This window comes from Geospiza fortis, unplaced genomic scaffold, assembly GCF_000277835.1.
Source record: "Geospiza fortis unplaced genomic scaffold, GeoFor_1.0 scaffold40, whole genome shotgun sequence".
Classification (NCBI taxonomy): Eukaryota; Metazoa; Chordata; class Aves; order Passeriformes; family Thraupidae; genus Geospiza; species Geospiza fortis.
This window is the reverse complement of record NW_005054297.1, coordinates 2,143,695-2,166,882: the sequence shown is the minus strand read 5'-3', so window position 1 is coordinate 2,166,882 and position 23,188 is coordinate 2,143,695. Positions and strand designations below refer to the sequence as shown.

The 23,188-nt window shown below is 38.6% G+C and overlaps 1 protein-coding gene across 10 annotated transcripts in view; it reads left to right on the top strand.

The window, feature by feature from the left end:
* Positions 1 to 23,188, top strand: part of LDB2 (LIM domain binding 2) — a 212,725-nt gene that overhangs the window by 155,537 nt on the left and 34,000 nt on the right. For all 10 annotated transcript variants that reach the window (XM_031066276.1, XM_031066267.1, XM_031066252.1 and 7 more), the window contains 3 exons: positions 5,016 to 5,188; positions 10,268 to 10,390; positions 11,964 to 12,047. In XM_031066276.1, the coding sequence (XP_030922136.1) occupies positions 5,016 to 5,188; positions 10,268 to 10,390; positions 11,964 to 12,047 (380 nt within the window). The remainder of the gene's footprint in view (positions 1 to 5,015; positions 5,189 to 10,267; positions 10,391 to 11,963; positions 12,048 to 23,188) is intronic.

The window sequence follows — 23,188 nt, the reverse complement described above, 5'->3', positions numbered from 1 at the left end:
ATTCTAAAATTGTTTTTTTGTCTCTGATTCGTGGAAAAGTTACGTGGAATCACATTTAGCCAAGCTGTCACACTACAACATAAGCTAGTGTTACGTCATGCCAGTGGATGACATAATTCTTAATTTGTGCAAAATATTCATTTCTGATATGCCTTTCTTATAGACATTTTCATATAAAAAAACTATTTCTTGTTTCTAAATCCAGCTGATCTTTGTCACTTTGCTTTGCTGTCTGGGTAACTGCTAGCAAAATCAAGCAAAGATTAAGTGGCAGTGCCCACTTCTCCTTCAGCTAGGGAAGGATGCTGCCCATGACAAAATGATGATTTAAAGTAACATTCCATTGATCTGGAATTAATGCCTGAATGCTGAGGAGCAGGTGATTTTTCCTTCTAGTATATACAGTACCTTGCAATGCGGGGTGTCACATTTCACACCATTAAATGGTCTTTTCTGGGTAACGGGTCATAAAAGCCTGTTATTATTTATATAGATGAAGGTGGTTTTTCCATGTTAAAAAAGAATGGCAAGTTTGTTTTAAAATGTTTAAAAATTTGTGTGCTTTGGAGTAGGGTTGCTCACCTTTGTGGTAGGTGTATCCCTTTGTCCTCTTTGTGGAAATCTGACTGAATTTAACAGATTTCTAAATATTTTTAGGAAAAGAAAGGTACCCATTCTCAGTTATTCAGTGCAGACTTTACTAAGGTTTGGCAGCTACAATTTCCAAGGTCTCCCTTCCCAGGAACAGAGTTCAGTGGGGCATCCACATGCCAACTACACAGAGTAACTTGATATTTGTCAGGTCAGGACTATGCGGAATCATGGTCATTTCCATTACAAAACCCACAGGGCAGGCTCAGCCAGGTGCATGCAAGAGCAGGAAACACTTTCTCCTACACAGCTGGCAGATGTGCCTGGGATCCAGGTGGCCTTAAGGAGGAAGGAACTTGACCTGAATGTAGAGGAAAGGAAAGGGAAGAGGAGGGGGAGAAAAAGGAGGGTAAAAATCAGGAGCAGGTGCCATTGATATGATAGAGGAGAAAGAAGTAGTAGCTGGGAGATGAAAGGAAAAGATGGAGGATGATTGAGTAAGGGAGAGTTGGGAGTCAGTGAGAGAAATACAGGGGATGGGGATATGTTTGGCTGGGTGAGGGTACACAGAGGAAAGAGGTCCTCTTGACTGGTCTCTGGCCGATGAGGAGCTGAAGGAAGCAAGGGAAGATGGGATTAATTTGGAGAAAGAATATGCTGTTACAAGGAGACAGTGGAAAAAGTGCAGAGAGAGAATGTGGCACACAAAATCAAGATCCAGAAGTAGAGGTTAGGCTGCTAAGGCAGGGAGCTGGGAAAAGCAGCTCTGGAAGCCTGGCTGGGTAGGAAGGGCACTGAAAAAGTGTGTGTGAAGCTGGTATTTTGGGCAGTGGGGAAGGAAAATGAGGAAACTGAGACTAAATAACTGGGCCTTCTTAATTAAGAAGAATGAAAAAATCATGTAGATTTAGGGTAGATTATTGAGTTTCCTTGAGACAAAGAGGCATCATTTGAGGAGAGGAAGAAGACAAGGAGATACTGGGAGTTGAGCAGTGAGCTTGGAAGATAAGCAACCAACCATAAGCTGAGAAAACAGAGGACTGGACCATGGGGGTGGGTGAGGAAAAAGACTGGAGAAAGAATAAAGCCCTGACATTAAGAAATTACAAGAACTTCTCCATACTCAGACTGCTTCTGCAAATGCTCAGCTCAGAGCTCCTTTAGCTAAGATCTGCATGCTAGCTCTGAAGGCTCCATGTGATGCTCCTTTATTGAAGAGTGTTGTGGTAGGGAGGAGCCCTACAAAACCATGCACAGACAGACATCCTTCAACGTGGATTTTGTGGAGTAAAAGCCAAGCTCTAAAATATGAAGGGATTCCGATAAAGCACTTAAAGCTTCATTCAGCAATTGAATGTGCTATAGACTATACTTTCCATTATTGCTGTGAGTGGCACTGGGGAATTGTAAACCCAAGGCCAGGCTGGCACAGCTTGCTCTGTGCTCTGCAAGGGGCGAGTTCATTTCACTGGCTAGACCACATCCTGAAGTGGCCACAATTATCCAGTTGTTCTACAGTTCTGCCTTCACATTATTTGGGGTCCTCCTAGAAAGTATCCTGCTATTTCTAGCAGAAGATACATGGTGTTGCTGAAATCTTGTTGGCATGTACAGCAGCAGGTGCAGGTGGAGTGTGTGCATCCACATGTGAGCATGTCCATCTACTGCAAGTAGGGAGAGAAGAGCACCATTGCCATGTTCCCATTCTTTTTCTCAGGAAAGGACTGTCAGGGAGTGCACACCCATATGTGCTTGCATGCTCATCTACACAATTATGTCTTGGAAGAGAAAAATTCAAGGAATAGTCCTTTGCACTAAAAAGTGCACAAAGTTTGGGATGATCTCTAGACTTCATAAGAGTTATTCCACAGCCCTTTGTTTTTCTTGGAAATTCCATTTCCTGCACAAAACCACTTGTTACTGCTGTAGAGTTTCATGTTTATCCTAGAAATGAAATGATCATTTTAAGCCATTGCTTCACTAAGAGAACCAAAATCTTGAACATGCTTCAGTCTTTGGTGGCAAATCTGAGATACCTCTGCTGCTCATTCAAACCTGCTCATTAACACAGGTTTCCATCACTCTTTCTTCTGGAGCTGAATATTTAGCTATAAACATTTACACTGGATATTTGCATCAGTTATTTTCAGTTTTGCAGACTGACAGGGTCTGCAAAACTGAATCTGTGCATCTGTCATGGAAAATGAGGTTCCATGGAGGACATCCTTGTGTGCACCTCTATTCATCTTCATCCTTTTGGTCTCCCACTTTGTTCTCAACAGTAGCATATCCCTGTGGCAAGCATAGATAACACTTACCAGGAAATAACTTTTATTAAAAATGCTTACTATTAATAAGAATAAATAATTTAATGTATTTCTAGCCTTGTTTAATGTGTTATAGCTGTAAATACAGGGCAAAAAGCAACATCACATGACCATGCTGCTTTGGGAACAGTCTATAAACTGCAGTTTAATAGTTTCAAGATATTTATGCAGTGCATAAGTCACATGAATAGAGGTTTATCACAATCAGTAGGAATGCTGGATTTTCATATCACCCATTTGCCGCTTAAGATGATTAGCAGGAAATTTAATTTGCACTAATTAGCCTTAGGGGAGCAAGAAATTAACTTGATGGGTAAATTTCACTTTTTACTGTATACCGCACCAACATGAAGAAATTTGAGTTGAACCATGAATTAAATCCTATGCTAATACGCTGGACTTCACTTTTTCTAAATTAAATTAAAAGACTGTAAAAATTATTATATACATGGTTACTGGGTGGGGTTTTTTAGGATCTACAGTTGTACAACTTTCAATACATCCACTGAATTGTCAGCTACTTCCAGAGAGTGTGGTATATTTTTGTACATTAAAGTATATTGATATGTGATATTACAGCAAAAGATTTTACAAGTCCTAATTTTCTCTACTTGCATATTTTCATTACACAATATGCATTATGACTGCCTATTCAATATTTCACATTGCAACACACAGAAAAAAAAACAGTATTCACAGAACTACTGTGAAAATTCCTTCTTTTTTAATTTGCAACACCCATTCGCAAATGCATTTTTGGGTTCAGGAGCCTTTGTTCATATGCTGGCAAAATTTCTATGAAAATAGTTTTTTTAGAAATCACTCTCAAAAGTATACAGCAAATGAGGGAGGCATGAGTCACCACATAGTCCTAATAGAAAAATTAGAATTAGGAACTAATAAACTCTAATCTTGCCTGTCGATGGTGACTTTTCTACCTCATTCTTCCAAGAGACCATTTCGATTGCTTGGTTTTTCCCTGTAAAATGAAGGCAATTTTTATGTATCCACCACTCAAAATTACTGTGGATTGATTAATGCTTGCAAAGCAATGAGTCATTTGGTATGGAAGTATCCATCTATTATAAACTGAAATGTTCTCTTATACCAGGCTTGTGGTTACATTTAAATTTATCTGTAAAGAAGGAGATGGAAAGCATCAGTTGCATATGAGATAATTGCCTTTGATGTCAGTGCTGCTGCTGGTTTGTGCATCTGAAGCACACTCAGAAGCTCACTCTCGCTACTACATTTTTGTAATTAGACCTTACAAAACTTACCTAAAACTACTACTGAAGTGAGACATGTGACTTCAGTGAGTTTTGCCTGACTAAATAATTCTGAATTGGGTACCTTCAGTCCATAGTGTGGGGTTTAAGTGGTGTATGTAAAGGAGTCCAGGTGCCTGCTCAGACTTCCGAGCCTATGATATAGATACTGGTCTAAAGAGAGATCTCAGATAGGTCTGTGGGTTGTCATATATTTTATAACATTCTAGTTTTCCATTCTCAGTCCTCCTACAATCCCCAGTACTCTGATTTCTCAGTAGCAGCCCTCCTGTTGAATCAAGAGTGCATGTGCATGTGTGTGAGTGCACATGTATGGGTGGGTATATATAAATATACACGTGCCCACACACAAAAACCATATATGTGTACACAACCCTTTTATATAAAAGTGCTTTACTTTTTTGGGTGTAGAAGCATATTTCTGTCAATACTCACCACTAGTATTTATACACTTATGGGTAATATTCAGCTTTCTGTAGAAATTGACATCATGTGGGTTTTTGTGTAATAATTACTTTGGGACAAAAAAACCTTGCAGATGGTTTCAAGAGTGACTCTAACTTGCCATCAATGTAAAAAGATTAAATATGATAAGCCCACTCCCTCTGAATGGAGTCAGCCATTTTCATGGATTTCAGTGGGAGCAGGCACAACTTTGTCTATACAGAAGTGAGAGAACAAGTATTATATTCATTAAATGAAAGTTTGATTTCACTGCACTTAAAATTATTCATGTGCTGTTAGCAAATGATTTGAGAGTTTATAACCTAGAGCATTTGCTGAATTCTGCTTTGTATTTTCCTCACAGCAATTGGAAGAACCCTCATTCCTCGTTATTTTAGCACTGTCTTTGAAGGAGGTGTAACAGACCTGTATTACATTCTCAAGCACTCAAAAGAGTCATACCACAACTCATCCATCACAGTGGACTGTGATCAATGCACCATGGTCACTCAGCATGGAAAACCCATGTTTACCAAGGTAACAGGGAAGACTCAATAAACCATGTTGTTGGTTTTTGGTTTGCTTTTTCTTTTTCAGTGTGTATAAGGGTGAAGAATATTGGCTGTTGAATTTTTCTGGCAGACTGAGATTATTTCTAATACTGAAAACCCTTGGAGCCATTTAATTACTGTTTTCTATATTCATTATGTGACTGGAAGATTCTGTGGGCATCTCCTGTAATTCTCCCAGAAAGATTGCAAGAGAAGCACATAATGCCAGGTTGCCAGAACTATTAGTTTTATGTGAATTAAATTCAGCCTGCCCATCTCCTTTTCTCTAGGTTTGATTTTAAAGCAACAATGAGATTTCACATTGCTGGTACCTGCCATTTGGGATGGCATGCATTACCTTTGATAGATACCTACTACAAGCACTATAAATCTCTAGGAAAATACTGATTTAATACAGTAGGATACCCGTCCAAAAGGCTACGAAGTCAATGGAAGGAGTCAATTGAAACACACTCTGGATAAAACAGTTAGTGAATATTCAATACTTGTAATTGATAGTGAATTATCTTCATGCAGAGGGCACATCCAGTCCTGTAATTAAAATGGGTGCCATATATGTGTATAAAAAAGCAGTACCAAAAGGGTGAAAAACAAAAATTAAACCAAAATTTTTCTTATTAAAAAAAAATCAGTAAGCTTGTTTCAAAGTGGATACATTTTAATATATTAACAGTAAATAATGATTACAGGAAACCAATTTTCCATCTTGTACCTGTTCATCTTTAACTTTTTCATAAAGAAAAGAACAAAGGGAGAAGGGGTAGCAGGAGAAGGTAGCTAATCTGTGTTGCCATCAAATTGCAGGACCATAGTGGTTTTAGTTTTAAGTCCCTGGCTATTGACAGCATCATGACCAGGGTTACATGGCTTTTGCTGTTTTAGCATGTATGGGAATCCCATCCCTCTGCGGGTCCTGCTCTGCCATCTGCCCTGGGTGGGGCTCAGAGGGAGGAGAAGCTGCTGGTGTGTGGTGCCCTGGTGAGCCAGGACAAGAGAGCCCATCCAGCCCCTGTGGCTCACACAGACACCGGCAGACAGAGAAGAGACCAGATATTCCTATTGGCACCTCTTTGCTACCTCACTGCTCATGAGGAGCTGTGAGTCCTGGCCAGGTGCAGGAGATGTGCCAAAGTTCCACAGTAGCTGCTTCATTGCAGAGCTCCCTACAGCGATTTCTGTGTCCTTCCCCTTTGTGTTGGCTTTAATGCAATAGCAAATAAAAGGGGGTTGGTGTGGGTTTTTTAACCAGTAAATACGTGATGCTTTTCTCAGTTCAATTAGATTATTTTACTCACCATGGCAGCACACGACAGTGTTGTTATTTTGGAAAGGAGATTAGCAGTATGGGCTGGGCTGGGTGCCCCCTTGTGTGAAGAGGCCGTGGTTGCCTCCCGTGGCACTGTCCAGTTGTGTGCACTGGGTCCCTGTCTGCTGCAGCCCTGGCAGTGCACAGCTTGCCTCAGCCTTCACATTTCTCTGGCAGATTCCAATATAAACCTGTGTCCTCCTAGAAAAATTCAGGTGGGGAATTAATTTGGATTCTAGGATAAAAATTAGGAAGTTTAATGCCTGTGTGTTTAAAATACAACTTTTTATTAAGAGCAAATCTGAATAAAACACAGTAGTTGATGGAATAGGGGAGAAGAAATAATTCTCAGAAGTAAGTTAAAGCTGAATGTTGTCTCAGCTGTGCTTATTTAACTTCTAGCAGAGAGATACCAAGGGCACAGGTCTTGTACTCAAAGGTAAATTCCTACTCTCACAGCATCGGTGATGGAACAAATCAGATATCCCATAACAAGCACCACTGCAATGGGCTGTGTAGCTCCTTGGATCATATCTGAATTTGACACTCTGAAGCTATCCTGGAGGGGAGGAGTTAATGCAAAAATACAAGCTGTTTCAGTTTTACAAGCAAATTCTATGCTGCAAATTCACTAACTTCTAATACAACAGACGAAACCACTTTTCATTATGTATTGAATCAAGAATCCACAGAATCAAGAATCAAATGTATTTTATTCATTTCAACATTTTCCTAGTTAGAGCAACTCACTGCATACAGCAGTATTGGATGAATATATAAAATGGCATTTCCAATTCTTTTGAAACAAATATGGCCAGAACATGCCTAGCAGTAAGAATATGAATAGTCCAGCTTGTCTTTTGAGGCTAAAAGGTCCTTGTAAAATGTCACACGCTTAAAAATTGTTTTATCAAGATATAAATAAGTAGTATAAAGAATTTATAATAGTTCAATGGCATAAATAAAATGTTGTAAAATACTGAAGCCAAGGCCACTATGTTTTTCTACCTGGGAGATGCTCCACTTTTTTCTTCAGGCAGAAGAAAGTTTTAGGAGTCCTCCAAAGTCCCTGTTTTCACTTTGTTTACTCCAACTCTGGCACTCCCACTTTATGTGTAGGCAAATTGTTTTTCTACAGTGATCAATGATTATGTTTCCCAGTGGAGTGGCAGGGGTGGGCATTGCCCTCACCACTAAAGCAGTGAGTGCCCCATGTGCTCACTACTCACGTCCTTCTCCCAGGAGTGCAGCCATCAGCTGGATTTTATTGGTGAAGCCCTTAAAATCAGTGAATCTAATCCCTACTAATAATATCAGGCATTGCCCAGATTTGTATAAGCTTTAGGTTTCTTTTAAAGCAGCAACTCATGCTTGAGAAGTGGCAGTTAATAAAGGGGGAACGCTTCTAAAGATGCTTAGTGTTAGGAGAATGAGACTGTGAGCAAGAAAGCACAGGACCGAAGTTGGTTTTCATAGGCACAAGCAGTTGAAATTCCTACAATTAATAATTGCAGTGAAGGGGTTAAAAAGCTATTGGTTAGTTTGAGAAATGTTCTTTTTTAGTTTTTTCCTGGCCTAGTCTAGAGCAACCACGTGATGCACTGAATGCCTGCCAGCCTCTTTCTTGTTGATCCTCCGGAGACCATCTGTGCTGGGGGCATTGATTAGAGTGTGTCTGCTGGGATTACATCTTTTCTGTTGCCATGCCAACTAATCAGCTGATTTTGGTTACCACAGAAACAAAATGTCAGAGCTCACAGTACGGTAACATGAATTCAGCACAACAGAAAATGTTTTCTTAATTGGAGACCCTTTTGATTTTTTGGATTCCATATAAAAGGCAGCTTTCAGGAAAAAAATAGCCCTTTTAAAATAAGAACTGTGCCAATTTTATTGATTAAAAGCAATGTGTAAAATTCTACTTTACACGAGGAAATTAAATTTCTTTATAAGATGCATAAATTTTTACCACTGTAATATGAAGAATGTGTTTTTCTATTAAAATTTGTTAATGCCAGTGCCTAAAATCTGCTAAGAGCTTTGGTGGTGTGAGCTTAACAAAAGAAACATTTGAGAAGCCACTGGTATTATTATGAAAAAAATTGTTTTAAACCTGAAATATTTTCACGTTAACTGATCAGTAACCAGGATCATTGGCCTCAACACAGCACCATTAATACAAAATATTTTCCTGCTATGACTGCTTATGTGTGTGCATGTGTACTGTGTAATTTCTCATCATAGTGCACGTGATGTGAAAATCAAAGGTGAAACATAAGGCACATTAAATATCTGAAGGCACCACTAAGGTGTGTTGAAAAGGGCAGATGAGAACCTGTTGCAAAATTCTCCTTCACAGGTCTACAGGAATTTGTCCATATAGTATGCCTGTTAAAATTACCTGTGTGTTTGAGCAGAAACAATAAGGAGGAAAAATTGTGAGGACATTAAGTGAACTGTTAACCAGAAAAGACATACATTGATCAAGTGAGAGCTGGCCAAGTCTGAGTTGGAGCTTTTAAAAAGGCTCAACAGACTCAGCTGAATCTGGGATGGTTATTTTTCAATCAAATAGTGTATTAAAATTAAGGTTGCAGAAGCCCTCTCTTTTGAAAGCCATTACACCCTGTTTCTGCAGTATCTCTGTACCCTGCACTTGCAAGTTTACTAGGAACAGCGATTGTAATTCTAAATCTACAATTAAAAAAAAAATCAACAGTGGCAGTTACTTTTCAAATCAGACATAATTTTCAATACTCCACAGTATCCTCAATCAAGGTATCATATTGGGCTTGTATTTTTCACCTTAAAGAAGACCACAACTATGTAACTTTTCCACAAAAAAATTGTGGAGAGTTGTTTAAAAGTGCCCAGTAATTTATTTTATTTTTCATTTATAGGTATAAATCAAAAATAAAATAAATTACTGGGCACTTTTCACTTGCTGCATTTATTCCTCCTATATTTTCTGTCCTTTCTTAGACAAGATTCCTCACAAAGCTGTGTGAGCCACTTTCTGTGGAAGTAGCTCCGTTGTCTGGCTCTCCCCTGCTCCCCTCACTCTCAAACCCGTGAGCAATGCAGATCATAGGCCCCATGGCAGGCACCCACCTGGCTTTCCTTGCAAGGAGGGGTTAATAAAATTAGATAAGAGGAAAAAAAAACACACAAAAAACAAACCGAACAGAAGAAAATGCTTGGAAAATAAAAAAATTATTTAAAAAGTTATGAAAAATTATGAAAAAAAAAAAAAAAAACAGGTTTGGCCACAGGCACTCAGGGCACTGCCTACTCCAACTGGACATGAGAAAAAGGTTTATATGCCAAGCTGTAGTAAGTCTAAAACAGGTTGGGAATGACTGGTTCAGCAACTTGCCATCAAGTGCACTCAGTTGCACCACAGTCACCTCCACTGCTAGGTTCAGTCATTAATTAGCAGCAGCAAACCATGAGGAAAAGAGAATTGATGCAATAAATAAGATTTAGCACACAATATTCTATGTTTGTAAAATGCTATAAAATCTATAGCATTATAAGTTACTGTCTCTGAGGTAAGGCCTATGAAGTAATTTTCCCAAATTCATTTTTTTCTCCCCAAGAGGATGAAAAACAATTAATCTACCAGAGATGAACAATAGAATACTGCTCTGATATTTTTGAATGTTGTGTAATCGATGATACAATACCAATGAAAACAAAATTCCTGGGAATTTATTTCATGCATTTTATGTATTCTAGGTATGCACAGAAGGACGTCTTATCTTGGAGTTTACTTTTGATGACCTTATGAGAATAAAAACATGGCACTTTACTATTAGACAATACAGAGAATTAGTCCCACGCAGCATTCTAGCCATGCATGTAAGTAATCCTTTATTCATTTGACCTAATGCAAAGAGATGAGATTAGGTTTATGAAGAACTCTGGCAAATTTCACACCCAAGGCAATTAACTATAAATATTTTGGTTTGCCTGCAACTATGTCTATTCACAAGTTCTTTCTCCCTTGTTTTTCAGTGCTCTATTATTGCCACTGTTGCTATGTTTTCATTCTATTTTAGCACATAATTTTCTTTTTAATCCCACTTGGTGGTCGATATGATTTGGGTCCAAAATCTTTTCTTATTGACCTGAACTATACCAAAGTCTGTGAATTTTCATTGTTGTACCAATGATAAGTTTGAAATTAAGCAAACTGATGTTACCCTTGCATAGACAAAAGATAAGAAATTGCCATATATTCACTTAGAAACCTTTAGAATTTTAATGCAGACCTTCTCTTTGTTTCACATTTCGCGACTTTCTTTTGCTATTGAATGAAAACACACACAATGAAACATTAAAGTATTAAATATCCTGCAAGTTAAAGTCAAAATATAATAAGGTAAATTGTAGAAAAACAAAGAACATACTTTTATTGACACTTTCATTTCTTCACCATAGAGCCACTCCTAGTAGTGCCCTGATATACAAAATCAGTTGCAGGACTATGGTTTTATAAAGGATAAGAACACAGACACAATGATTTTCCTATATTTTGACATCAGGTTACTTAGATATCCCCAGATAAAAATATATTAATAGTGAGGAATTTTATATAGCTTAAACTGGACCTTTTTACAAAGTGCTATTGCAAGCCTGAAGAAAACACCTTTGAAAACCCTCCCCACCATTTCTGTCCCAGGATTATCTGATCCTTTAGGGAACTGATCAACTGAGCTCTTCAACAGTATCCCATTCAGGGACAATGAGGATGGCCATGATTGACATTATGCATTTAGGGGGCTGCTAAATTGAGAGTGGAAGCAGGTTAGACAGTAACCAGCAGGTATTAATTTTAGTAATAAGATTGATCTCATTTTAAAGAGGAGGCTGGTCTCACAGGTACACCTTCTGGCCAGGGTCAGGGAAGGACTATACTTGCATTTTTCCCCTTTTAATTCTGGGAAAATAACTTGGATTAGAGGGGTTCTCCAGACTGTGCTTAATGTCACATATTTGATAAGGTCTTTCTGCTGCAGTTTCTTACCCACAAAAAGAAAATTATACGTTTTTTTATTCCTGCCTGTTTCTGTCTAAAAAAGGACTGGGACTCACAGCCAACAAATAGAAGCTCAAAGTGTACTGCAATCCCTCAGGAAGCTCTTTGGTCACCTGCATGACCAGACCTCTTAGGTCTATCTTTTGAATGGGTGGTCAGGGATCAAAGGAACATATTGGAAAATAGTCTTTAGTCTGCTCCAATATCATAATGCTTTACATTTTCCTTTGCATATGGAACTCTATCTTATTACATAATTTAGCATCAGTGTGTAATTTTTCCATAGCAGGGGCACTGCTTTTCAGGGAACCCTCCCTGCATTTCACTAAGCACATAGGAAAAAATACCCCAATGAAAAGCAGAGTGAAAATTCTTTTTTCCTTTGTTGTTTAGGCACAAGACCCTCAGGTGCTGGAGCAGCTGTCCAAAAACATCACTCGAATGGGTCTGACAAACTTCACCCTCAACTACCTCAGGGTAAGCATAGCATAGCTGTATTTTGTGAGCATTTTTTAAAAGGTACTGTTGGCTTTGAGTCAAGACAATGACAGCAGAGCCTGTGTTGATCAGGTAAGAAATTGACCTAACCCTTAATGAGGGTGGAGTAAAAACAAAGACACTGCAGTAGAGATGTAGCTGATAACAATGGGCTATTAAAAAGGCTAGGAATTTTATAATTCACTCCAAGCCTCATGTGAGTAGCCCCTCTTTTTAACAGTCTTTCTTTTTAGTTTTGAGTAATGCCTTTATTTTATTGTAAGGAAGGAATTCCCAGTGTTTTTACTCTCTGTTTCATTGTGCCTGAGAAAATGGCAGCTAATTCTTATTAAAAGCTGCCTGTCTCCTCCAGATTTCCAACCTTGCCACCTCTCCCAGGCAGAGGCAGGGCTGAGGGAAGGTTCAGCTCCAGCTCTGTTTGCAGCAGCCCCTCAAAGCAGTCCTCACTTCACATGCCTCTGGGAGCCTGAGCTTCCTCCTTAGCCTTGCCCTGAATCGAGTGTGGTTTTTACGATTAAATAATGCATTTGTTCCCATTGCTTTTTGACCCTCAAAGTGCATTCAAAGTTTAGATGTTTATTTTTATTTTTGAAAGTGTTCCCTGGTGTGGGCTTACAATACATACACAGAAATACAGATTTGTAGAGTTCATATTTCAAGCTTAAAATTCAGATTTTTCCTATTTCTAGATGTGCCATCAGCGGCTAAAATGAGGCAAATTGCACAATGATACATGAAGCTAACTTGACCGGAACAATCTGGTTTTATTCTTTTTAATTTTATGGGTAATTATTCAAGATACTTTTTTAACAAACACAAACACTAGAAAATGCAGCTATTTTCAGCCTAATGTAGAGCTGTACCTAAGTGTGCAACTTAGCTATATTTCGTTCAGTTCTATGAACCTTGTAATGCCTTCCCTGTGGATAGATGAAGTCCTGTCCCCAGAGTGTTTTGAACACCAGGGAGAGTGTGCAGAACCAAAATGCTGGTGAGATCTCTCTCACTGTGTCCCTACAGGTTATTGATAGCCTGTAGTTGTACTTACTCTCCCAACAGCATAAGCTGTTGCTGATTGTTGCTTATGTGGTGTTAATGTAAAAATTACTGTTCAAATTACAGCCTGAATTGTGCAGGGCAGGTCTGGTCTTTTGTAAATGAAAGAAGAATATGGTGTAAAACCTCAGAGGAATAATACATTGCATTAAGATTTTTCCATGTGTAAATGTAAGATTAACATGTCCAAGTAATGCACATTGTATTCTCGTGGTTAGTTTAGTTTGTGATTTGGTACAGAGAGAAGCTCTTGTGCTCTGGCAACCCTACAGCCACGCTGTCAGTGTTTTGTGGTGGGGCATCCTCGAGAAAATCCCGCTGGGGATTCCTCCTCAGTCATGGCAAGTTTTGCATTGCATGCTTGTGGCAAACCGGGCAGAAAGTGGCTGACTTTTCATGGGGATTTCCGTGGTTTCTTGGCAAACTGTGCAGTGGCACCAGGCATTGGCCATATCTGGGGTGTTTGCTCCCCTGGGTGTGATGGGATGTGGTGTCACACACCTGGGCTGGCACCCAGCAGCCTCCACGAGGCTCCCAGGGCCAGGTGGGACCCGCAGCATCGCCTCTGTCACTGACCCCTTCTGCGTCCTCTGTGTGACTGCTTGATGCGACAATGCAAATGACAAAGGCAGGGCTCCAGTTAGGAGGCAGCTGCCATCAGGTACCCATGCTGCTCCCTCTGTTAGCATCAAAAAAAAAAAAAAAAAAAAAGGCAAGAAAGGAAGAGGGAGAGGGAGGAAAAAAAACTCAGAAAAAGAAAACTGGGATCAAGATAAGCACTAGGGAGATGAGCAGTGTAGTGGGAGGGGATGAAAAGATAAGAGTCTTACTTTTTTTCTTCTTCCAGACTAGTTTTGTTAGCTTAACAGACGACATTAGGTCTCTGGGTGCAAAGCTTCCTCTGGCTCCTGCTGTGGTGATTCCAAGAGGAAATCTTTTTTTCTCAAGCCAATCTTTACATGTCTTTTTTTCTTGTGGTGAGGGATTGATCATTCTGCTCTTTTTTCCAGATGTTTGGCTCATCATGGCAGCGTGTATTACATGATGTATTTCCATTTTGGTTTGCTTCTTTTCCAGTTACTTTCCTCTGTTAATTTTAACATGAAAATGTTTTCTGAGCTCATGCACTAAAAATCATGTACAAAAATAATGTGGTAAATGTACTTAGATTTAAGGTGTTCTGTTTTGTGTGTTTTTAAGTCAGCATTTTATGATATTTTATTCAGTCTTCCTAGTATTTAGTAATTAGCACTGTTGCATGATTTTGCATAAGGATCAGAAACTAAGTAAAAAAATTATTTTCTTTTTTTTCTGCTGCACACAGCAAAGGCTTGTGATACTCATAAGCAAAAACTTCAGTGATGGGCGGAATTAATCATTTTTATTCTCCAGTGTGCACACAGCAGCAAGCTGTGCTGCAGTTTCTTTAAAGGCAGAATTTAAACCTGGATTTCAGATGGTTGTGATATAAAGGCATAGCCTGTGTTTTTGGGCTCTAGATATCACAGAATGCTAAATCATTGCTAGTTGAGATAATTGCAGTTGCTGGCATGTAAACCTCCATTCCTGAGTGCCACATGCTTGTAGAGCCACAGCTTTGGATGTGTGCCCTGGTTTGTCTTCATTCACTGCAAGTAAAGCTGTCCAGCATAGAAGAGCATTGATTTTTTAAATAATATATAATAAAAATTTAAAATATATCTTCTTGGAACCTGGAAATGAAATGATTTGTCCTATGTCAATTGCCAAATGGGCTTTCTCTCTGTTTTCTCTGGCTCTGTATAAAACCATAGGCTTACTTTCTTTCTAGTTACGAGTTTGTTTTGTTCCAGCATAATTGATTACCTCATCAATGGGGTCAGAGTACTTTGCTGTAGCTGCTGACTAGAAGTTGAATAGGCTGTCTCAGAAATAATAAGCAAAACCTTGTAGGTTTTAAATTAATATCAAGCTTTTTAAAATGTAATTTCTTATCAAGTCATCAAGAAGTAGATATTATGAACTATCAGATAATAAGGCCAAGACCTAGTCTCAGTCAGTACGAGTCCAGGAACAAACAGGAATCCTGTACAGAATTTGGAGGTGAAGATAACATTGAGAAGAACAGTTTCCACCAAGCTACAATAATTTAGTCCCCACAGTACCTTATTTTTTTTCTAATTTTTTAGTTGCTGAGCTATTTTATCTATATCTTCAATGCATAATGCATTTGAATGTACTCTAAAAACAATAGCTCTATACTAGCAGCATTATTGAAAATTTGGAACTCAGCTATTTCTTGTTGCCCTCTATAAAATGATTCATTCTCTTAAAGTTTCTGACATTATTAAAAAGTCAGCCCCTACTGTCAATTAAGCAGGAGTACCTGGCCTGAGCCTTGAAAGATAATTGTACCTTGCCAAGCTGACTTTCAAAATTTGCCTCTGCTTTCTTGTGCTGGCTGGGCTGGAGTGATTTCTTAGATCTCTTCCCCAGATGTGTATGTTGCATCCTCCCCACACTGTGGTCTGCTCTGGTAGGCAGTTTATTGATGTTAATGGAGCTAAATCTGCACCTGCCCCTTGCAAAGTCAGAGTCAGCGTGGCAGAGTGCTCCTGCTCTGCGTCAGGAGAGGAGCCTAGGCAGGGGAATGCACACTCCCATTGCCCCTTACATCCTGTATGGCTCCATTCACCAGGGCTTGCTTATCTGAGCTACAAATTATCCAATTTGTTTGTTCTCCATATAAGACAATAACGAGGTGTTACTATTGCTACACAGAGGACAATATTTTCTAAGTCCTCTCTTTCACTAATTTAGTTCCTCGCTAGACATTTTTGGATTTCTTCTGCTGGGAGGATAATGTAAATTCTTTAATGGGACACAATTTTCTGAAGGCACTACTTGCATTGTAATCAAAAACCATTTGTATGTATACCCACTGTGTACACAAAATTTTCTTTTCCACATGCAGAATAGACACACATGCAACACTCTTCTTTAATGTGCAGGGAAATTTGATTTTCTAAATATGGTTTTAAGCATGGAAAGACAAGAGCTGAAATAATTTTGGAGCTGTTTCACTCCTAATCCATAACAGTTTGTGGCAGCTATCTGGCCAATATTTTATGGCTGTTGGTGTATCTTCAGTAAAGAAGGAGAAAGTTTACATGCATACATGTTAAGGATGCAAAGTCAGGTGCTTGGGGGAGAATAAACATTGTACTTAGAGTCACATCTGACTGTAAGTTCAGCATATGAACATATGCTATGAACAGCATATGAACATGTGAACTTATTTCCCTTTGTGAGTTATGTTGTGTCATCATCAAATGGCATCATCAGGCAGTGCAGGCAGTGCATGGGCTAACCAGCCCTCACTCAATAGCAAGTGCTCCAGTGCTACTCATTTTCTTGAGGGTCTTCCCCAGTATCATTCTGCTGCCCAGGGAAGTGGTGGAGTCACAATTCCTGGAGGTATTTAAAAGACCTGTGGAGGTGGCCCTTAGGGACACGGCTTAGTGGTGGCCTTGCAGTGCTGGGTTAGTGGCTGGACTCAATGGTCTTAGAAGTGTTTCCCAACCTAAACCACTCTCTGATTTCATCTGAGCTGCAAACCTTAAGGGCTGCATGGCTTCCACCAGCTAAGCAGGCATTGTCTGCATTCCAGTGTGCACATGTGGCATTAGGGCACATGGATGGGCACTGGGGCAGTCTGAGGGGACAACTGAAGGGAAGTGCCCTTTCTGAGAAAGCAAGGGCCTGATTTTGCATAACACTTGGGATTTCATCTTGCCCCATATACTAACAGCAAAACTATTGCTATTGGATGCAGACTGTTGTCTAAGGCTGGCTATGTATTTGAAAAAGTAGATGGCATTTCTGGAAACACACTAGCGAAATTTCTTTTTCCATGACTGAGTATCACAGTGAAACTTGGGAACAAGGGCAGTTTGGTAAAGCAGGACTGGGCTACTCTAAAGCCTATCCTTTCTTGTTCTGCAGTCCCCTGCTTCTGCCATGTTTCCATGTCTTCAGTAGCTACAAGTGAAGCCCTACACAAAGGAATTTCATTTGTTTGTGCTGTGCACTGAATGGGGGGTGCTAGGGAAACAGAGGATGGGTTCAGGTGCTGTACCTACTGGATGTGAATGAGAAGTTCTATTAAGGGGTCTCAAGCACTCAAAGGAGGGGGTTTAGATCATTTCATCCTCTTGGTGACTTTCATATAAAAGCTGCCAAAATTTTAAAGAATCCTCTGTGCTGTAGATGGTGAAAGTGAGTTAATGGTTAATTCCTGTAAAAAATTGAATTTTTCAATCTAAACCAACTGATCTTGGGGTAGCTCTCCACAGGAAAATACAGCCAAACCCAGAGGATTCTCACAGAAGGATTCAGATTACTGTAGCTGGCTATCCATAATCTATCTGTGCCAACTATAATTAGCTGATTCTGCCAACGTTTTCTCGTAATGTAATTTCTTAGCATTTATTTTAGTAATGATCACAGTGGTTTCTGTTCCTCTCTTTTATGCATCTAATGCTTTAGGGATAGTGTTATATGTTACTTTCAGAATAATAAAATGAGAAGAAATGTATTTGCTCATACAGTCAAATGTTAGCTTTTCACTTTTAATAAAGACAGAACATCACAGAATCTGTATATCAGGAGTTAATTCATCATAGGCATGAAATATCAGAGAGAAAAGGGAGGGAAGAGTTGCAGAAGATGGGGCAGGTAGAGAATTAAGCACCAACTTAGAATTTTCTAAAATCTGAAGCAATCACTGGATAGGACATGGATTGGGAAGATAATATTCATATTGTTAGAAATAATACTGGTGTGCTTTTCATCCCTTGATTTTTAAGCATTTTTCTAAAACAAATGGGAAAATTGCAGCATGAGAAACAAAAAATGATGGAGCAAACCCAATAGCATTTTAAAAAATCAGATGACAGTTTTAAACCAGACTGGAGAGTACAGTGAGCTGGTGCAGAAGTGTCCTCTTCTGCTCCTAATGACTCAGAAATAGATTTTAGTGTCTGTGAGTCTCAAAAATTTCAGAAGTCAGTGAAAAGTGGGCAATGGGAACAAAGAACAAGAGACAACAGACAGCAGAATACAAATGGGGATTTCAGCAGAAATGGCAGATTTTATCAGTGTTCTGGAGATGGTAATGGCAAGTTTTCACACAAAGAGCGCTAACAGGCTCATGAGTATCAGTTAAGGAGAAAGATGTGTGTGTATGAGCACAAGCCAGTTACTGTGCTCCCTGGACATACAGACCATATGACCTTTGAAATAAAATTAAGGTCTGGGCTAATGAAAGGATGATAATCAGCAATGTGAGTCCTTGAAGCATCCATGAGTAAGAAATCAGAATGAAGTTAGGTTGGAGCAGTTTAAAATTAAAAATGTCAGAAGGGTAAAAGGGAGAAAAAGAAAGACAAAGACAAAGCACTAGTCATATAAAAACAAGCTACAAGATTTGAACTAATAATGTTATTTCAGAAAAGAAAAAAGATGAAAAAAAATTCTGAGAACACAGCCACAGGCTCTCTTTTTAGGAGACCAATTTGGACTAGTATGCAGTACAGTCATAAATAATAATAACTATTAATTAAGTTTAGGAATGAGACCTGCAGAGGTACAATTTGTATGAAGACCTGAAAATGCCCAAATCAGCTTCTTGTTCAAAGCAATGAAAACAGCAAAAAATTTTAATTAGTTGTTTAATATTGAATATCCATCAGTATTTGGTATGAATTGGTATGCAGGGAGGAGTGAGTGCTCCGAAGCGGTCAAGAAATGGGCTTTAATGCAAAGCTGGTGGTTCAAACCTTTGTTTGTGGAAGGAGCTGTTTTAGAACTTAAAATATTTATTGTGGAAAGCTTATGGCAACCCCAAGGTCTGATATTCATCTGGAAAGGGAATCCTGTAGCCTACCCACTCATGTTTTTAATCTTCATGAAGATAATTTCATGAGTCTGTCTATTGTGATATGACAAACAACTAGCTCATATAACCTTGTAAAGCAGTTTTCTATACAAAGTTACTGGTTAGCCTGCTTATCCCCTTCCCTCCCCCTGCCACTCTTTGGATGGGTAGAACAGCATTACTGTTTACTGATCTCTGCTGGAGAGATCTTTCATGCATCTCAAGCTAAAATTTGACTGTTCAATAGAAGGTTTCCTTCGGCTATTGAGTTTGATCTTTCTTCTAGGAAGTTTCTGAAAAGCCTTTGCCTTTCTTGTATGATGCCCTGATCCTTGTGTTTATGGAGGATACCTACTCACTTGGTCATTTTATTCTGTCTATGTACTTCCATTTTATAACCTATTTAAATCTCTCTCTGTAATGTCTCCATTTTATATTCACAACAGAATCCCTAAATACCAAAATCTGACTCTAAGCAGTAAAATACTTTAGAGACTATTAGTCTGGGTTAGTGACTGGCTAAATTTGTCTTGTGATCACCTCCCTTGCACTGGTGCAAGCACTGTTGGAGTCAGGTCAGGTGACTGATCTGATGAAAGAGCTAATCTAATCCTTTTCACCAAAATTATGACCATCCTTAATTGCTCCCCAAGTGCTACTTGGGCTGGGCAGAGAACAGAGAAGCAGTATGGATTCATATCAGCTGGCTCCTGTCAAAGCTGGACCTAATCTCAAAATTTGCCAGCACTGATAGAAGCCGACAAGAAAGAGCTGACTTTCAACCATAGATTTTAGAGCAGACACTTGCTCAAAACAGATTACCATAATTTACAAAACTTGAAGAGAAAATAAGCATAAAGAGAAAAGGTTGATTTTTTTGCACTACTTCTGAATGAAAAAGAAAATTCTATCTGTATACACACGTGTATCTATATAAATGGAACACCCATTTCTGTAGGTATGCTGTGAACCATACTGTTCACTACCTTTGCAATTAATTGTCACTATTCTCCTACTGGAAACCTTCAGTAAAATTTTTCCTTGCTGTATGCACACATGTATGAATATTGGTGTTCATCATGAATGTGCAGACCTGTGCATTCCTTTTGATTTCTAAGCATACCTTCTGTTGATATTAAAGGTAATATCAACAGGTGTATCAAATTTATACATGGAAGTCCATGATTTTGTGTTTACCCTGCTTCAGGTAGACCCATGGGATGTATGGGAGAATTTATAGGCAGCACTAATGAGAAAAGGTGCTGAACCAAACCTGTACTGATGCCCACATAAGGCTTGTGAGCACAGGGGCCCAGAGGACATTGAGACTTGACACAAGAGCTGTGTCATTTCTAGTGCTGTGTTCTGCATGGCCAGAAAGCTGTGCTGTGGTAAATATTCCTCCCTACTCTGAATTGCTTCCTCAGCCTTGTGCCTTGTTACCTTTTCTGCTTGGTCTTGCTGCCTTACAATTTCTCATAATAAGGAAGTTTGTTAATCAAGGATCCAGTTCAACATCCATTAGAGTCAATGGATATATCTCCTTTGATCCAAATGTCATCTCATAGTTTTTCATTTGTTTGGAGGTATTTTATGCGCATAAAATCCAATTTATTGAAATTAATTTCTCTATTCCTTTAGGCAGTTTTAGCCATGAAAATGTCACACTTTGTGAACAGCCACAACAAATGGTTATTTTTATTGCTTTTCTGTTTTTCTTTTCTTTTCAAATTTTGTGACAAAAAAAATTAGCTTGATTAACCACAGATTATAGTTCTGAGGTGAGCCCAAAGGAACAAATATCAACTTGGGGATCTGATTTGAAGAAAGACTTTAGGCATAGAAAAGAATGGAAGAATACAGAAAAATAGAGCCTTCATAGCAAGACAGAGAATCTTCTCATTTTATTAATCATTCAGGCAAAACTTAGAGCTGACTTAATTAAAGGCCTGTGCACCATTTCTATCCATGATAAGATGGTTTTCCATAAAGTGAGTATGAGTCACATGAAAAAAAACTCCACAGCTGTATTCCCTAGCTAAGATTTCATAGCATTTCATTTATAAAGCAGAATTTGACTCAGTCATGCTGGATCAAAACCTTTAAAGAAAACACAAGCAGCACCACTTTGTCTAAACAAAAGGTGATTAGGCAGAGATCACAGTACTCTGGAGCAGACCTTTTCTCATTCTGGACTTTACTAGTCCAGCTTTTCAGTAATACGGCTGCATTCCACAGTGGAATGTAGGTCCCATGTCTACAAGAGGGCAGAGGTTTCTTTCTGGAGACTTTCCAATCCAAGTAAGGAAATAAAAAAGGGAATAATTTTTTAATAGTGATATGGAGAGGAAGGAGGTAAATTTCCATCTTATAAACACTACACCAGACCTTTTCACTGATTAACTTTTGATGAGGTATATTAGAGCTATGATATCATTTGAAATATTTTATTCTATTTAATAGCAAGTCTGTATTTTATAACTATCCCAACATCATGGTGGTATTCTGGTTTATCCTTGGATACCTTACTGATTTTCTTTAGCAGTGTGTGAGATGAGATTTTCAGCCATACAAAGGACAGTATACTATATATTCTATTGCTAAGTGCTCTTGAACAATGTAATTTAAAAAATGAGTTAATTTTACTAAAATAATTGCAGTAAAAAACAGAACATGAAATATATATGCTCTTTATGATAGTTAACTGTGTAAGAATGACAAATTATTCAGAACAAAACATACGTTCTTGAAGTCTTTCAATATTATCACCAAATGTCATATTTGTGATACTTTTTGTTTCTTTTAGGCATCTTCTTGGAATCTAATTGTATTTTGAAGACCATCTGGTCTCTCTTTCTCCATTTCTTTGAGTTCTTTTTAGTTTAGTATAAGGATAGGTTGATTCCTATAGTCTTATTCTAATATTTAGATTCCTACTATGGGTCACTTTACTACCTAAGTAACCTTTCTGTTGCTATAATAAACAACAAGGAAAACTTCTTCTTTTAATCACACACATATACAAACTGGAACATCTTGGAAAGCAGTGACCTTTGTCCAGAGTGACATAAGTGGGTGCAAAGCTTCTCCTGTGGTAGTTACATGTTTAATTACCTGTAGAAATACAAGGTATGAAGACCATCAGATTAATCACAGCAGCAAAGGACACGTGGACGCTGTCATGGTCTGACCTCCAAGGCTTGCTCCAAAGTCTCTGCTATCAGCCCACTTCTGCTGAGGACACAGGGCCTAGTGGAGCATTTCTCAAGGCTCTTCTGAGTACAAACCCTGTTTAAGGGAAAAGGCTGCCCTCCTTATAGACCAAAAAAACCCACCACAGAGGCTTCAAGAACTGTCTTTTTCATTGGCTACTAGAGCAGAGATTAGAAATATGTGGAGCAAGGGGAAACTGCAGAAACAAAATCTGCCCACATAAACCAAAGCTCTGTAGCCCCCCAGGGGATTTGAGAAGGATCCTGTCTATGAAGGTGCTCTCACTTTTCTGCTTTCACTGTCCTCCTATGTTTCTTGCATCAAATTCTGCTGAAGACCACTTCCTTAAAGAGCAAAAAATACCAGAGAAATCATTGAAAGGGTCATAATATAAAACATACTTCTTAAATGCTGAGTAGTTTGGGAAGATATTTTAGGCTTTTTTCTTGCCTTTTCCTTTAAGGGAAATTAAAGAGGAAAACACTTTTATGATACCTGCTACCAAGGCTGTTACTGGCCACTGATAATGCCTTTGTGTAAGTAGAAGTTGTGATTGCTTAGTACTTCTCAAAATGGATGTATCATACCAGCTTTTATTCCTAATTTATATTCTCAAGCCAACCTAAAGGGAGCTTACATTTTTAACTTCCAGTGTTTGATTTCATTGTTCAAAGTTTTATTCTTTTTTTTCTAAGTTTCTTTCTGAACAAAAATTCGATTAGAAAGAACTTCAAAGGATATCAGCTGCAAGAGGCTTGTTGATTTCAGTGGAATTATACCAGGTTATAAAAAAATCAGGTCAAAACAGGGAAAAAAATTATAGAAGTATATGCATTTAATATTCTTCAAGCTTGCTTTGACAAAGCTTTTGAAAGGTGATCTGCTTGCATTTTGCTCACACTCATTTCTTTGAGGTACATAAATGGATGCTTTT